This window comes from Ananas comosus, linkage group 13, assembly GCF_001540865.1.
Source record: "Ananas comosus cultivar F153 linkage group 13, ASM154086v1, whole genome shotgun sequence".
Classification (NCBI taxonomy): Eukaryota; Viridiplantae; Streptophyta; class Magnoliopsida; order Poales; family Bromeliaceae; genus Ananas; species Ananas comosus.
The window spans coordinates 2974182-2989407 of record NC_033633.1 but is presented as its reverse complement, the minus strand read 5'-3'; the positions used below and the strand labels follow the sequence as shown (position 1 = coordinate 2989407).

Below are 15226 nucleotides of genomic sequence, written 5' to 3'. Positions count from 1 at the left end.
TTGTTGATATTAGAAAAAAAAAAAAGAAAGTAAATTTATAATCTAACTAACTGCTACTCAATAAATCACATATTTTGTTAAAAAAATTAAGAGCCTATTTTAATCTTATTATAAAGTATATTGCTATTTAATGAGGTGCTATCTGAAAAGTACTATAAGAAAAAACCAAATATTTAAATTCTTTACAGCAAATTCAAAACATCAAAATTGAAACTTCTGCTTCTAAATTATTAGTTTTTCTATTTTACCTTTCTATAACAGTAGAAGCTCCAAAGTTGTGTTTTAAAAATGCTCTACTCGAAATAACTTCAGACACTACTAAAAATTAGAGCAATAGTACTTGTACACCTATTGAGTAAGTATAAGATTTTGCGTCCCATCCTTCTAAAGACTTGCACTCTCTCACTAAAAATTCGAAAGAATTTTTTAAACTCTAGAAAAAAAAAGGTGTAATATATATATATATATATATATATATATATAGTATTTTTTTAGAAAAAAAAAAACAACAGCAAACAAAGAGATCTAGAAAGATATACACCTGAGCTCATAGACCAGGGTCTAGGGAACAACAACTCCCCCTAGTTAAAACCAGCTATACAAAACCACTCGTTAGCCCACCACTTAAGCACACCCTTAATTAACTAACCATGGTTAATTTCAGTAACCACTCACCCTCACTCAAGGTTAAAACCTCAACAGCCCCCCCTATTCTTCTGCACCCTTTTACTCTCTCTCTCTCTCTCTCTCTCTCTCTCTCTCTCTATATACCCCTTCCTCCTTTTCCTCTATAAAATCCTCCTCCCCTTTTGGTGAACCACTGTACATGTTAGGCAACCCAATAGTGGAAAAATGACTAAGTAAACAAAAAAAAAAAAGAAAAAGAAAAAAAGAGAAGGGCCCTCACCCTTTCTAGTAGGAGATTCTCTACAAAACCCACCACCTCTCTCTCCACTTCTTGTGCATCTTTTAACACACACACACACACACACACACAAATGAGCAAATCTCTCCTCTCTCCTCCCCCTTCTTCTCCCTCCTCCTCTTCTTCATCCTCTAACTCCTCTTCTACACAATCCACCACCTACATTGTTCTCAACAAGCCCAAGAACAAGCCCAAGCGCCTCAAGAGATCCCCTCCTAACCAAGATAAGCCCCTCTCCCCCACCACCACCACCACCACCACCAATGGCAATGCCAAGAGGAGCTCCATCTATAGAGGAGTCACAAGGTAAATTTTATTATCAATTGTAATCGCCACAAACACTCCTGTCTCATTTCCTATCAGATCGATCTTCTGGGTACCGGAGCCAATTCTGAACCCCTTCGTTTCGTTTCGGCGAACCGCCGATCTTTCTCGGCATTTTGTGATGTTACCTCTCAATCAATGCATGTGCATGTTTCCAGGCATAGGTGGACAGGGAGATATGAGGCTCATCTTTGGGACAAGCATTGTTGGAACCCAATCCAAAACAAGAAAGGGAGACAAGGTAATCCAATCCAATCCAATTCAATTCAATCCAATTCAATTTCATTTCATTTTAAGTCTAAATCAGCCCAAAATTAACCCTGTGGTTAATCCTCTCATCTCCTTCTTTTTTTTTTTTTCTTAATTAAACAAGATTGATTTGCTCTAACATTCTGTTTTTATTTCCTTTTTCTTTTTTCTTTTTTTTTGTTAATCTGCCTTGGGATTTGCTTGGATCCACTGATGCTTCATGTCCCTCATTAGTTTATTTGGGTGAGTCACAAAAGAGTACTCCACTAATTTTTTTTAACATCTTTCTTTTTTTTTTCCCTATTTTCTAATAATTTAGTGATCATTTCAATTTATATATTTATGTGCATATATAAATGATCTTGATCTTGTTTTTTCTCATTGATTTTTTTAAAAAAAATAAAATTAATGACTAATAATAATGATGTGCAGGAGCTTATGATAGTGAAGAGGCTGCAGCACACACCTATGATCTTGCAGCACTTAAATACTGGGGCCCAGAAACCATACTTAATTTCCCAGTAATGTTTTTTCCTTTTTTTTTTTTAAACCTAATCATGATTGTCACATATATTTTCCTCAAGATTCGTGCAAGTTTATATATATATATTAGTATAATATATATATATATATATATATATATATATATATATATATACATTATTTGATTTAATTAAAAATATTTTGATAAAATTTGTAGCTGGAGACATATAGAAAAGAGGTTGAGGAGATGCAGAGCATGTCCAAGGAAGAGTACTTGGTTTCTCTGAGGAGGAGGAGCAGTGGCTTCTCCAGAGGTGTCTCTAAGTACAGAGGAGTTGCCAGGTTAATTTAAATTACCAATTTATTTATTTATTTTGTATCAGTATTATTATTATTATTATTATTATTATTATTCGTCGGTAAAAACATATCGAATTTACTGGAACTATGAATCATTTCGAATATCGGTTATCCAATCTTTTAAAATTTTAATTTGCCTGATTTGAGTCAATCATTCAATAGTATTTTGATTTTAAAAATTAATTCAAAATAGTAGTCGATAGTTCAGATAAACTTACGATATTTTATCTTAGTACTATTAGTAAAAGCTCTTTTTGATCTATATATTTATATATATATATTAACTTTAATATAGTTTGAGATGATTAAATGAAAACTTTGAATTACTTGTACATGGTATCTGATTTTGAGCACTTTATTTCGGAATATAAAAAAAAAAATCTAATTTTTGATAAAATGGTTATGATTAGATGTTGGTTTATGATAAAAATTCGATACGTAAATAACCAGGAATTGAAAGTGCAAAACATGCACAAAATTTATGAACTAAATAATGTGAATTATATTATTTAGATGAGTTTTATGTAGGCCTTAATAATAATTTATTATTGAGCTTGGTCTAAATCTACACCGTTGATTTTGGTAGGCATCACCACAATGGACGGTGGGAAGCGAGGATTGGCCGAGTATTTGGCAACAAATATCTCTACTTGGGAACATTTAGTAAATAATTCCTTTTCCTTATTAATTTTAATTTTTCACCCCTTTTTTTTTGCATCTTACTACATAAATTAAAAGTGAGGGGGTTTTTTGCAAAGTGGCTCCTCACAAAGTGGGTTTTTGGAATGGTCAAAAATAGCCTCTTTTTTTGCGCAAACTGGATCTTTTATGCATTGGTAAAAAATAAAAATAATAATAATAATAATAACCCCTTAAAACAAAATCTCAAAAACCATAATTATATAATTTTTAATAAAAAATTCTTTGAGTTTTTTTTTTTTCTTTTTTTTTTTTGGCTGGGTTCTCATGCATGCATTGATTTGAATTGGTCGTTCATGAATTAAAAAAAAAAACCAATTAAGAAGTAATTTTTTAAAAAATTTTATATTTATATATAATATATATAATTTTTTTACGTTACAAAATGTTGTAGTAATTAATTAATTAGGGTTTGGCACGTGATGTACACGTGGATGGTGTTTTAACATGAAGTGGCTCCCACGTGGACTCGCGCCCTTTATTTTCTCCGCCAAGTGTGCGCCTATCACGTGCCTCGGAGCAGTTTTTTTAAAAAAAAAACTTTTATTATTTACCAAATAAATTATTTTTCCAAAAAAAAAATTCATACCTTTTACTTTTTCTTTCATTATTTTTGTAAATTTATTGAGAACCATTTCATGCATGAGAGATATTTCATTAGCAAATAGCATGATTTTATTACTGCAAAGTTCCTAGAATATTTGAAGGTTATCAAAAAGCTCTACATAATAATAACTATGAATTAATCAAATAGTTTAGGTGTTTTATATGTTATCTACTCCAAATAAGCTACTCACGCTTATTTTTATGATCAAATTTCATATATCAATGTTGAGTTTTTTATAGTATTCTAAAGGATTAAACTTTAAATACCATCCTATACCACCATGTGGTTTCGCACTTTCTTACTTTAATATTCTGTAGTTTAAAATATATCAAGTTAGTAATCGTCAACTTCTCTGTTAATATTTTGTTAAATTATATACAAAAAACTCCAGATATCTCATCTAGATTTATCGAATATTCACTTTAGTGTCCTTTAGTTTTAATTTTGTTATTGATTTAATGAAAAAAACTTTAGTGAAATGAATAACAAAAAGAGAAAAATAAAATCATAGGGTATTAAATTGATACATTTTAAATCATATGGTACTAAAGTAAGAAAGTGCGAAACTACGGGGTGGTATTTTTTCATTTGAAGGTGAAATTTGAAACTCGTGATTATGATCTGCATGCAGGTACGCAAGAGGAGGCGGCACAGGCATATGATCTTGCTGCTCTGGAATACAGAGGGCCGAATGCCGTGACAAACTTTGACATCAGCTGCTACGTAAAGTCGGCGCCGCAGCCCGTATCGGAGGCCCGACAAGCGGCCCAGCCAGTGCCGCCGCAAGAGCATTTGAAAGCCCCGCCGCCGCTGCCGCCGCTGTTCGAAGAGCCCGAGCCCGGCCCGACGGTCGACGACCACTTGGCGGCAGCTGGCGACGTCGCCGACATGCCGTGGAGCCTCTGCCTGGACCACGGCGGGTTCGACATGTACCACCACCACCACTCGATCTGCGGCGACGAGTCCGTCGCCGGCCGGTCGAACGACCTGCACGACTTTCTGAGCTGCGTGGCCTTCGAGGACGACATCGAGTGCCTGTTCGAGGGCTGTGAGGCCGACGAAGGCAATGCAGGCACCGACGGTAGTAGCAGAGACGGCGGAAGTGCAGGAACGAGTAATGCGGTCGCGGTCACGGAAGAAGAAGAAGTTGGTTTGGTGGGCGAAAAAGATGCTCTGAAGGGTGAAGACGAAATGGCTTCTCAAGTGAAAGCAGTTTCCTACCCTCCTGCAATTAGTATATGCTCATAAAAGTTTTTCTCTTTCTCTCTCTCTCTCTCTCTCTTTGATGTTTCTGGGTCTGCTTTGTTTGAGGAAGTTTTGGTGAGGCTCTGTTTTGACTTTAAAGGTTAGTAGTAGTAGTAGTAGTAGTAGTAGTTGTTGTTGTTGTTAATGTTATGTGTCTCAGGATCAGGAAAAAAAAAAGAGGAAAAAAAAAAAAAAAAGGAGCTAACTAGCTAGGTTAAATTTTTCCTTAGTTTTATCTTTTTGAGTTTGAAGGGCTAACTGTTCAAAAAGAATTAAATCTATGCTAATCTCTTTTTGTGGTCTCCCTTTCTCTATTTAAGATTCCTAATAAATGTGCTTAGATGTTCTTTACTATTTTATTTAATTCATTAAAATTAGAGGTTTTTTACTCTGTTTGCGATCATGGATTTTTTTTTTTAATACAATCATAAAATAAAAGTATTTTAAGTCTATTTTTTTTTTTATGTGATTTAGAAAAAGATGCTGCTTTATGTCTGACTAAATTTGATGTTTATTGAAATTGAAATTACGTGAGCTCTTTGGAATGAGATTTATTGGATTTACTAAAACGTTAGCTTATTTCACAATATACATGTTAGGCCTTTTTGGTATCAAGGGGTTATCTACCTCTCTTCGGCTAAAAGTTAAAAAATAAATATAAATATATAGAGAAAGAGTTAAACTAGAATACCAATCAATAATAAATGGGCTATATTGTTACTGATTTATTTTTTATGATACAGTTTTTGAATCGATGATCAACACTATTAAATATAATCTAGACTATTTAAAGTAAAATTTATTTTGACATTAGCGACTTAATAATTAAATGATTGTAATACTTGATACGAAATATTTTCTCACTTAACGATGTAAAAAAATTCAAATCAATTAATTTTTTATTAAAATATTCTTTAGAGTACTCAAATTAAGAATTACACTCTTGATCTTAATTACAAAAAATCCTATCATCAGAACGATATTTATTTCCAACCATTCACTTTCGTACCCACCTGATGCATAAAAAAATAATTTCAAAAAAATCATGAAATTTAATGTTTTTGTTTAACGGTGCCAATCGTAGATTCGAAGGCTTCATTATCGAAAACAAATAGATAACAACAGAGCTCTATATTATAACTCAAACTCAATATATTCTTCACGGTACCTCAGAAATTATATGGTATCTGAATTGTTGCAATTTATAGATGGGCTTTTTTTACAAATAGCCCCCTGACAAAATTTTATTTTAAAATTAACCCTATCAAAAATTTATTTGCAAAAATAACACTGCCCCTACCACGCAAGCACCACATTAGCGCCACGCGGGTGGGACTGGGACCAGGTGTTTAAGTTGAACACGGTGAATGGTTCACCGTGTCCAATACAAATATCCCCACTTAGCCAAAAAAGTTAGTTGTATTGGACACGGTGAATCATTCACCGTGTCCAATACAACTACCTAGGACTTAGCTATTTTTTGGCTAAGGCTGTATTAGTATTGGACACGGTGAATGGTTCACCGTGTCCAATACAACTAACTCGACTTAGCCATTTTTTGATTAAGTGGGAATATTTGTATTGAACACGGTGAACCATTCACCGTGTTCAAACACGGTGAATGGTTCACCGTGTTCAAACACGGTGAATGGTTCACCGTGTTCAACTTAAACTCTTGCCCCGCCCGCGTAGCGCTGACGTGACGCTTGCGTGGCAGGGGTAGGACCATTTTTGCAAATAAATTTTTGACAGGCCCAATTTTTTTAAAAAAATTTATTAGGGGGCTATTTGCAAAAAAAGCCCTTTATAGATGGTTTATAGACTTTCTGACCTTCGCAAAGCTCAGATTCCATCCTGCGACAGTGAAGCTTTGAAAGCATAAAGAAAATAGAATTGTGTAAGCATGGAATATTTATTTATTTATTTATGTTATTTATTTATAATAAGAAGTTAATAAGTAGTTGAGACCAAGGAAAGCACCAAACTGAACAACAAGAAGTGAATAATGCATGCAGAGAAAAATTGCTTCCATTATGTGTGATTAAAACAATCAAGATAATGCCGAGGAAACATGATACTCCTACAAAATACCCATAAAATAATAATAATCTTATTAATAATAGTATTTATTTCCTGCACTCAATAAAGTTGGTGGTCATATAATCACAACGAAATGTAAAATCAATTTCAGTTCCGAATCAACTTTTTTAGATCTGAAGTATTTTAAGACAGCAGAATTGTTAACAGTTCTCTATTAGTATGTACTGAAGAATCCTCTCCTCCAAAATTCGCAATGAAGTGTGCCGAGAACATTTACGATAAGAATCTGACGGCTTTTTGCAAACCTTATTTCAGAGTCCCTAAATAGGGTGGACTAACAAGCGAGGTGGACCTGGTAAAACCTTTCACAATGCAAACAGCGAGAGACAAAACAAACTATTTATGTGGGCATTCATCGATGTCTAAGCCTGGCACAAATCGAACATAAATTGATTGATTCATGAATGGAACAAGGATAGCGAGCAAGGAGCAGAAAAATATACAATGAAGAACAGTAAACAGAACTGTACGCAGAACAACGATTAAAATTTTTCTGAAAGAGCTACCTACTTAACATTCTGTACGCCGGCATGTCTCGTACGCACGAAATGCCTTCCAATGAAAGTTCTTGCTCCAGTTGCATTCTTGTGGACTTGAGAACCTCCTGAATGAAGGGGAAAAAATAAGGGGGGGGGAAAGCAGCAGCGAAATGAATGGGGAGAAGCCAAGTTCAATAAACTCGCAAACAAGAAACATGAAGCAGGGAATATAATTCACATTGAATTCCATGTAAGTTGCTCGTTTCGCAAGCCACTGCCTATCCAGCATCTGAAAGGCTACACAATAGAGGTTATCGAACGCCAGATCATCACCTCCAAGTAGTTCAACAAAGCGAGCTCCAGCTTTAGAAGTTAACTTTCCTTTTTTAAAAGAAAATTGCAACATAAATTAGTTATAATGATCTCGCTTCTCTCCCTGTGAAAGTTTGTGTTGCTCGCTAAATTGCTACCTGACTGAAGATCTAACATTTGTATCAGCATATAAGATATATTAATTCCACCTGCGGCAAACGGGTATTCCCATTCAGATCTAACACCATCTTCCTTGTGTAGTAGTCTATGGAAAGAGTCCTGGAAAGAAAAAAGACCAGCTCAGGTTAATGATCTATTATATCTTGCTTATTGAGGGAATTGAAAGGTTAGAAATTATCGACAATAGAAAGGAAATAACTGGGTAGTGTTTGGCGAAGTAGATTAGGTTCTCCAATGATATAAACCCGCCACCCCTGAAAAATCAACGAAATATGGAAGTCATATCATGGTACACGTGGAACTGACAAAATATTGGTTATCAAAAGGGCACAGTTAGCAAGGAAGACAATAGTGAAATACCTAAAATCTGTAGATGGGTCAGAACCTTGCCAGCCCATCTCCTTCCACAGTTCTGACTTAAGAGGAGGGAGTTCACGGTTAGGATAAGCCAACATCCAAAGCTGTTTCAGGGCATCCTGGAATGCAAAAATATCAGCCCCATAGGCTTTAATTGCATTATAAATCATCTTGCTTAGTTTTAAACCACTAAACTAAAAAAATGAATCATACATAGATAATGTGACAATGCAAACAATCAGCGGCACTCGATGAATAAAGGACTTTGTAATTAGGTCCAGAATAAGGGAGTACCTGATGATCAACAGAAGAGCCATCAAATGGGACCTCCACTCTCTGCCTTAGGTGTCTTAATCTTTCTTCCTAGAAGGTGAAAAGTTGAAAAGTAAAAAAAGAAAAAACAGTTCTAACAGCCATTTAACAACAGAAGTAATGGGAGATACTGACATTGAAACAAAAGATAATATTTAGTTATCTGTATATACATGTGTTAAGGTATCCCTAAAATATTTTTTAGTTACGAAATCATTCTCTCATACCATATGATGAACAATAACAATTGTCAAAGCTTGCACCTCTTTTGTACTCCAAAGAATGAAAGGGCCTTTATGATGGTGATACTAGGTAGCTTTTTACATATGGGTAAAAACAAAACCCCGTGCAAATATCACATTTTCTGGTGAAATTCCTAATGTTTCAAAAGAACGCTTTTGAGTTCTTCCGCTGATAAAGGAAGCCCAAGAATCTCTCACTCCCTAAGTTCTACCGCCGTGATGTAAGCAAAGGATGCAGTATAGAGGAAATGCAGATGCCTAAATGGTTTGATGGGGGAAAGCAATCAAGGTGAGTAATGAAGGTTATAGAAGACATAACTAAGAGACATAAGATAATAGTCTAATAGATGAGTGTGTTATACTATTACAAATGAGGACACAGATGTTAATCATTGAATGTCAAGGCATGTACTATATTATATAGAATGTAAGAGTGCGTGGAAAAACACAAGTTCTGTGTAGCATATCAGTCATGAAATTACTACGCTAAAAGAGAGCCTCATAATAAAGAACTACCAGCTGCTATTCTTCTATAGCAAATATAAATAGATACAAGAGGTGGTGTCATGAGATAGTGGTATAACCAAAATCTTGCCATTTGGTTGCATAAATACAGTCGGAAATGAGAAAACTATCTTTCTCCAAGCATTGTCCAAAGAAACTATGAGAAATATAGATTTCCAAAGCAATTTTCACATGGCATATGTAGTCCCAGTTCTTCTGGCCATTACTTAATCAAAATTGCGATTCACCAAACAGAGTAAGAAGAGCGAAATAGACCATAAATAGAGAATAATATATCAAGTGTCACAACTTTCTAACCAATACAATAAGACATATGTACAAGTAAATGTAGACAGTTTCCAAAAGAAGACTTAAAAGAGAGAGGCTTGACCTTGTCCAAACAGAAATTCTACATAAACGTTGTTTCTGTGGCCAGTCACACATACAAAAGAGGATTGCAATCAAAATAAAGTGTTCAATAATAACAGCTACCTGTAACGGACTAAGATATATCGAAAATTTCTTATCACTCTGTGCTTGTTGGTTTGCGGAAGAGCGAGAGAAAAGTTTTCCTATAAATGTCCCAAAACTACTGACAAAATTTGCTGCAAAGAAAAGAAGGTGATTAATATAGTTGCAAACTCTAAACAGCATAAAAGCTTGCATTAGTAAGAAATTGTTCTTGTAGAAGCTTAATTACGTAGTGAACAAGAAAGAACCAGCGAATAAATTTAGTCCTTAGAACATAGATAAATGGTTGTAACAACTGAACACAAAAAAAATATCACATTATTGGCCAGAATAATGCCTTGGCACCAGTATACGCAAATTTCAGAAGCAACTCACATTAAAGTGGAATATCAACCTCTGTAGGAAATTATAAGGAAGCTCTCAAATAAAAAATATCTATTCCTATTAATAGTATATAATACATAAATATCAAATAAGTACTTTGGAGAATCGAAGTTGCAATTGAACCAAAAATGTTCGAGCCATGTCGATCCTCTAAGTCATATTTTTGTTCACATTCACAAATAGGCATGTTACATCTTCAGGACTTCGAAAGACCAAACATTGACTTGAAACAACTCGTAAGGAAAAAAGAAAATCATGACAATCACCTATTCTTCTAGCTGATTGAGCGAAAAAATGTGATATAAGATTCGCCCAGTGAAGGCACTCCCACCTCTTGCTTTCCCAGAAATCTGAACATCTTTTAGGATCATGTATCTGTAAAAGAAATACAGCAAAGACAACATAACAACAATGAAAATTTGCACGCTAGAAAGAAATTACTATCATTCGTTGAAGGTCAGTATCTTAAACCTTTGACTGTTTTCTGGCAGTATCATTCCCAAGAAGAGGTTCACTTTGAGCATCTGAGATAGATGTCTCCATTTGCTCTTCTTTTCCTTTGTCAGCGTCACTGTTATTAGGCCTTCTTTTGATAGCTCTAGCAGCCATGGTCAGATCTACTGGACTTCAGTATCCATTCCTGTAGCAGAGTAATAAGCAATATAAGCCACCAAAATCAAGTGACTTCCATACACTAAGATCCACAGCCAACAGCCATGTACAGATCAAATATCCTGATAGCAATCATTTTCTCAAAAAGGGATTGATCTTGAACTGAGTTCTCATATTTCTGGGGAAACGACAGACTCAAAGGCACATTATTCCAAAGTGCTATAATATGTACTTGGACCTAGTCATCTACGGAACCTAATAAAAGTAAGTTCCGGTTTATACAGCAAGGATTAAACTGCCATGGCTCGGGGGCATGCCTTTGTTTGCCTTGCACGGTACGGCACAGGCACGTTTCCGTGCCGACACAAGCATGCCGATTAATATGTGTGACCTCCTAATGACACGCTTTGGTACTGACTTATTTTATTTTTTTTCATCCCAATAAATTCTTATAATATTATTTTGAAAGGTTTAATCAAATAATTAAGAATATTTGCTATATATAGCTTACTATACTCACCAATTAACATACTGATAAATTTTTTTACATATAAACTATACCTTATAGAGAACAGAAATTGAAATACTATAATAAAAGAGTCCGGCTACTATACTCTTATAAGTACGATCGCCTTCGTACTCATAAGTCGTTTTCGATGATAGAGCTTCTGAATCGACGATCCATACCGTTAAACATTTTCTAGAGCATTTAAAACTTCTAGAAATCAAATGTTATAATTTTTCGACATCATTTACCTTACGATCAAAAGCTCACAAAATTGACAATTTTTGTGAGCTGACAATTTTTAACGGCCAGTATGGAATACTTGCTAGTTTAACGGTACAAAAGAATCCGAATAGGTTAAATTTTTGATAGAAAATTCTATTCACTACCTAGATAAAGATCAATAACTCCAATCTTAAATTGAAGGATCCGATCATCCATTTTTAAGACGTCTTTCGATTTTGACCATTCATTTTATGCCCACTTGATGGACTTTATTATGATTTCGAAAAATTACGAAATTTATTTTCTATCAGTTTCAAATACTGTAGATCATATTTAACGGAGTAGATCGTCGATTCGGAAGCTCCATCATCGAAAACAACTTATGAGTACGAAGGGCCTAATACTCATAAGAGTATAGTAGCCCTACTTATAATAAAATTCACAGGAACAATAATCATATAAATTTACATATTTACAGAGAGATGACTGCTTAATTCCACATAGATCATCGCGGTGGGTCATAAAAATTTGTTAAATCTATCCATAAAAATTTAGCAATAAATTATATAACATATAAATGAAATAAATTTAAGTATCAATTAATTTAATTTAGCTTTTAATTTTATCATTATTTTCAATCTTATAACTCTAAAAATAGAATTTTATATTAGATGTGTCTCGAAATTTGATTATCAAGTTCGATTTTGTGCCCCGATTCGCCGAAAGCTTCGTGGTGCCACAAAATTTGGAAAAACTATTTGTGAAGAAAAAATTGATGTCTATGATGGAAGCAAAGGGCTCGGGCCACCCGCAGTATGGAGCAAAGTCCCCCGCAGGGTGGGGAGTGCAAAAAAAGAAGAAAAAAAACAGAAAAGAAAAAAGAACAACCGACACAATACTGTGCCGCGATATCCGCTAGGGTATACCGCTGTCTCGCACGATACCCCAGCGGGAATCGCAGCACGGGGTGTCTTGCGAGACCCCACTGTACCATGCCGTACAGCACGAGGCGACACTTTAATCCTTGTTATACAACCACAATCCCTTGCAGCATTTTGCATCCCAAAACAATAAAATATTTGTACAAATGCAATACAACAGTTGCTGCACTGAATCTGTGCAAAAGGAAAACTACAAGAATACAATGTATCAATAGATTCCACTACACAGAAGAGCACATATGTAGCATCCTTTATTACTCTTAATAAAGCAAGAATTAAAGTGCCGCGTCACGGGGCTATGTAGAGAACTTGTATGGCACCGTGTATGGCATGGTGTGTGCCGATTACAAAAAAAAAAATTGTGCCGACATACTATGATATGAAATATTTATTTTTTTTTAACACAAATAAATTCTAATTGATTATTGTATATCTTTACCAAATCCTTTGCACTTTATTAAGATAACTACTTGATAATTTTCAAGAAAAGAAGATGTCAAGCCATGCCATCGGCACGGAGGGTCGTAAAGTGCCGACATTTTGTCGGCACGGTACAGTACAGTACAACACGATGGGCATGACTTGTGTGGATAGGCACTTAAAACCATGCACTATAGTACCTCTCAACTAGGCTATCTCTCTTTGTATCACTCTTGCTTATAAAATTATAATCAAAGCCTCCAAAAGGGGGGGGAAGAAGAGATTCCGACTATGAACTCCCAGTGGTCCTTGTAAAGCGCTTACGAATCCCTACAGAATTGACTCTCAAAGTTTCACACAAAATACGACTAATCTAGCTTTTGGAATTCGCATTTGAACAACCATCTGAAGTTAAGCTGGATTTGAACTAAGCATAAAGATGCCATCATTATTATCAATAGAATATATTCACTTACGCATACATCTCTGCCGATCGACATTTGAGTGAAGTTGTTTACAAATACTTGAGAATTTGATATGAGAAAATTCCAACATAACTGACTCCTACCCATCACCATCAAGTTCGACACCAACATTTTTGACAGAAATTTCCATCTATTCTAAGACTAGTCCTTCTAAAGTTAACTAAATAGTACCAATTTCAAACATTCAAGAATAAGGACAAAAAAAAGAGTGAAAATGTAGAGGAAGCCCTCAATTATTGGCCACGTTCAAAAAGACCCCTCAATGAGTTTTCTTTTAATTGACACCCCTTCAACTCTTGATTCTTTAAGTTTAGGTTACTTTCCTCAGTAAAATCGGGGATTTGGTCAAATTAACAAGAATTCTATCATATGGAATAACAGATGATAATAACGGAGCCATTGAACAAATCCCTATTTCAATTCAGGAGAATAATTTAAAACAAAACAATTAAAAATTAATGGGGTGCCAATCTTTTTCAAAAAACAAATGGAGGATCTGATATCAAAATTGACTGCAGTTTAGGGGTTCTCCTTGCATTATTTTTCAAAAGTCAAAAACAAAAAAGTGATGTTTTTTACTAGAACTTTTTTAAAAAAATAATCTTTAAAAAATTTCTAATTGGTCAAATGACCCTTCAAAAATTTTATTTTGCCAATTAGATTCTCTTCTTGCCAACTCAGTGCCATACGGAAAAAAATGAAAAAGGTGGTAAATCATTCACCATTTTTGAAATTCAGTGAATCATTTTTCATTTTCATATTTTTATCTGGTTGTTAGGATTCTACATAGGAAATAGAAAGAATCAGTAAGGTAAATTTTTTTCCAAAGGACAAAAAAGGTAAATGATTCACCGTCTTTTAAATTTTATTAATAGAGTTATTTGGTAAATAAAATTATGATAGAATTATTTTGCAAATTAAAAATTTTTTTAAGGGTTTATTTGAAAAAAGAAAAAAAAATCTTACAACAAGAACTTCCCAAGCAACTCTTCCTCATGATTCCTAAATCGAAACAACAATATCTCCAAATCAGCTTCTAAATCCACGAACTCGAATCCTCCATATCCGATCGCGAATGAAGCACATAGCTTATCCAGTAAAAAAAGATTCTCCTAATTTACCATTTAATTCACGCTCAACAACTAAGATCAAACGCCCAAGTGGTAAAAATTTCATGAAGAATTTACGCCAGAGCCCTAAATTTCTCAAACATTCAACCCTAATCCCCAAAGCAACTCGATCAAATTGGAATCAAATCCAACCACCAAAAAAAAAAAAAACAAAAAAAAACAATTCGCAGCAAAACCCCCTATTTGTACAATAAAAGAATCATGAAATTGCTCGGGAATTGACAAAAATCTTCGATAAAACTCTTGAAATTAGAAGATTCAAAGAGAAGATTTGTGAGAGGAGAGAGAGAGAGATGAAACCCGAAGAAGAGATTCGAAGCTTCAGATGCTGCGGCGTTGAGTGGAGGGTCTCGGATCCAAACACTTCGAGCGCTCGTTTTTTGGGTCGCAAACTATTAAGAGCACGTCACGAATCACGACGCTTTTTTTTTATTTTTTAGGGTTAATTGCACAGAGCTCCCTTTACAAAGGAACAAATAGCAAACTTATCCCTATAAAGTTTAATTTTTAATTCTTATCCCTATAAAAGTCCAGTAAAATTCATATTTATTCCTTTGAATTTGGATTGTTGCTGTTAGACCGTTGTTTATTTTTTAATAACAAATAAATAAAAAATTATTTTGCACTTATAATACAAATATATTCCTTCAAAAGTCCAATTGTTAGAATTATACA

General features: G+C 34.5%; 2 protein-coding genes across 7 annotated transcripts; one reads left to right on the top strand and one right to left on the bottom strand.

The window, feature by feature from the left end:
* On the top strand, positions 876–5194 carry LOC109719370 (AP2-like ethylene-responsive transcription factor At1g79700). Of its 2 annotated transcripts, XM_020245993.1 has the most exons (7): positions 878–1231; positions 1408–1490; positions 1733–1741; positions 1931–2019; positions 2199–2323; positions 2928–3004; positions 4279–5194. In XM_020245993.1, the coding sequence occupies exons 1-7, from the start codon at positions 999–1001 to the stop codon at positions 4893–4895; spliced, it is 1233 nt and encodes a 410-aa protein (XP_020101582.1). In that variant the 5' UTR covers positions 878–998; the 3' UTR covers positions 4896–5194. The 2 variants fall into 2 exon arrangements, with proteins under 2 accessions (XP_020101583.1, XP_020101582.1); XM_020245994.1 differs by lacking the exon at positions 1733–1741 and having other exon boundaries at positions 876–1231.
* On the bottom strand, positions 5766–14989 carry LOC109719371 (ELMO domain-containing protein C-like). Of its 5 annotated transcripts, XM_020245999.1 has the most exons (12): positions 14852–14988; positions 10705–10873; positions 10500–10608; positions 9871–9983; positions 8615–8683; positions 8324–8439; positions 8163–8217; positions 7942–8062; positions 7710–7852; positions 7503–7596; positions 6724–6760; positions 5766–5905 (listed from the first exon to the last, which is right to left on the bottom strand). In XM_020245999.1, the coding sequence occupies exons 2-11, from the start codon at positions 10840–10842 to the stop codon at positions 6735–6737; spliced, it is 984 nt and encodes a 327-aa protein (XP_020101588.1). In that variant the 5' UTR covers positions 10843–10873; positions 14852–14988; the 3' UTR covers positions 5766–5905; positions 6724–6734. The 5 variants fall into 5 exon arrangements, with proteins under 5 accessions (XP_020101588.1, XP_020101587.1, XP_020101589.1 ...); XM_020245998.1 differs by lacking the exon at positions 5766–5905 and having other exon boundaries at positions 6628–6760; XM_020246000.1 differs by lacking the exons at positions 5766–5905; positions 6724–6760 and adding an exon at positions 6987–7294 and having other exon boundaries at positions 7993–8062; positions 14852–14989.

Bases quoted from the DNA above. Each gene is read 5' to 3' on its own strand.
- LOC109719371 (XM_020245995.1), bottom strand. From the start codon at position 10,842: ATGGCTGCTAGAGCTATCAAAAGAAGGCCTAATAACAGTGACGCTGAC. The intron at 8,440-8,614 runs GTACTCCCTTAT...TTTGCATTCCAG, and splicing joins GCTCTTCTGTTGATCATCAG to GATGCCCTGAAACAGCTTTG. The intron at 7,853-7,941 runs GTAGCAATTTAG...CTTTTAAAAAAG, and splicing joins AATGTTAGATCTTCAGTCAG to GAAAGTTAACTTCTAAAGCT.
- LOC109719370 (XM_020245993.1), top strand. From the start codon at position 999: ATGAGCAAATCTCTCCTCTCTCCTCCCCCTTCTTCTCCCTCCTCCTCT. The intron at 2,020-2,198 runs GTAATGTTTTTT...TAAAATTTGTAG, and splicing joins AAACCATACTTAATTTCCCA to CTGGAGACATATAGAAAAGA. The intron at 3,005-4,278 runs GTAAATAATTCC...ATCTGCATGCAG, and splicing joins TCTCTACTTGGGAACATTTA to GTACGCAAGAGGAGGCGGCA.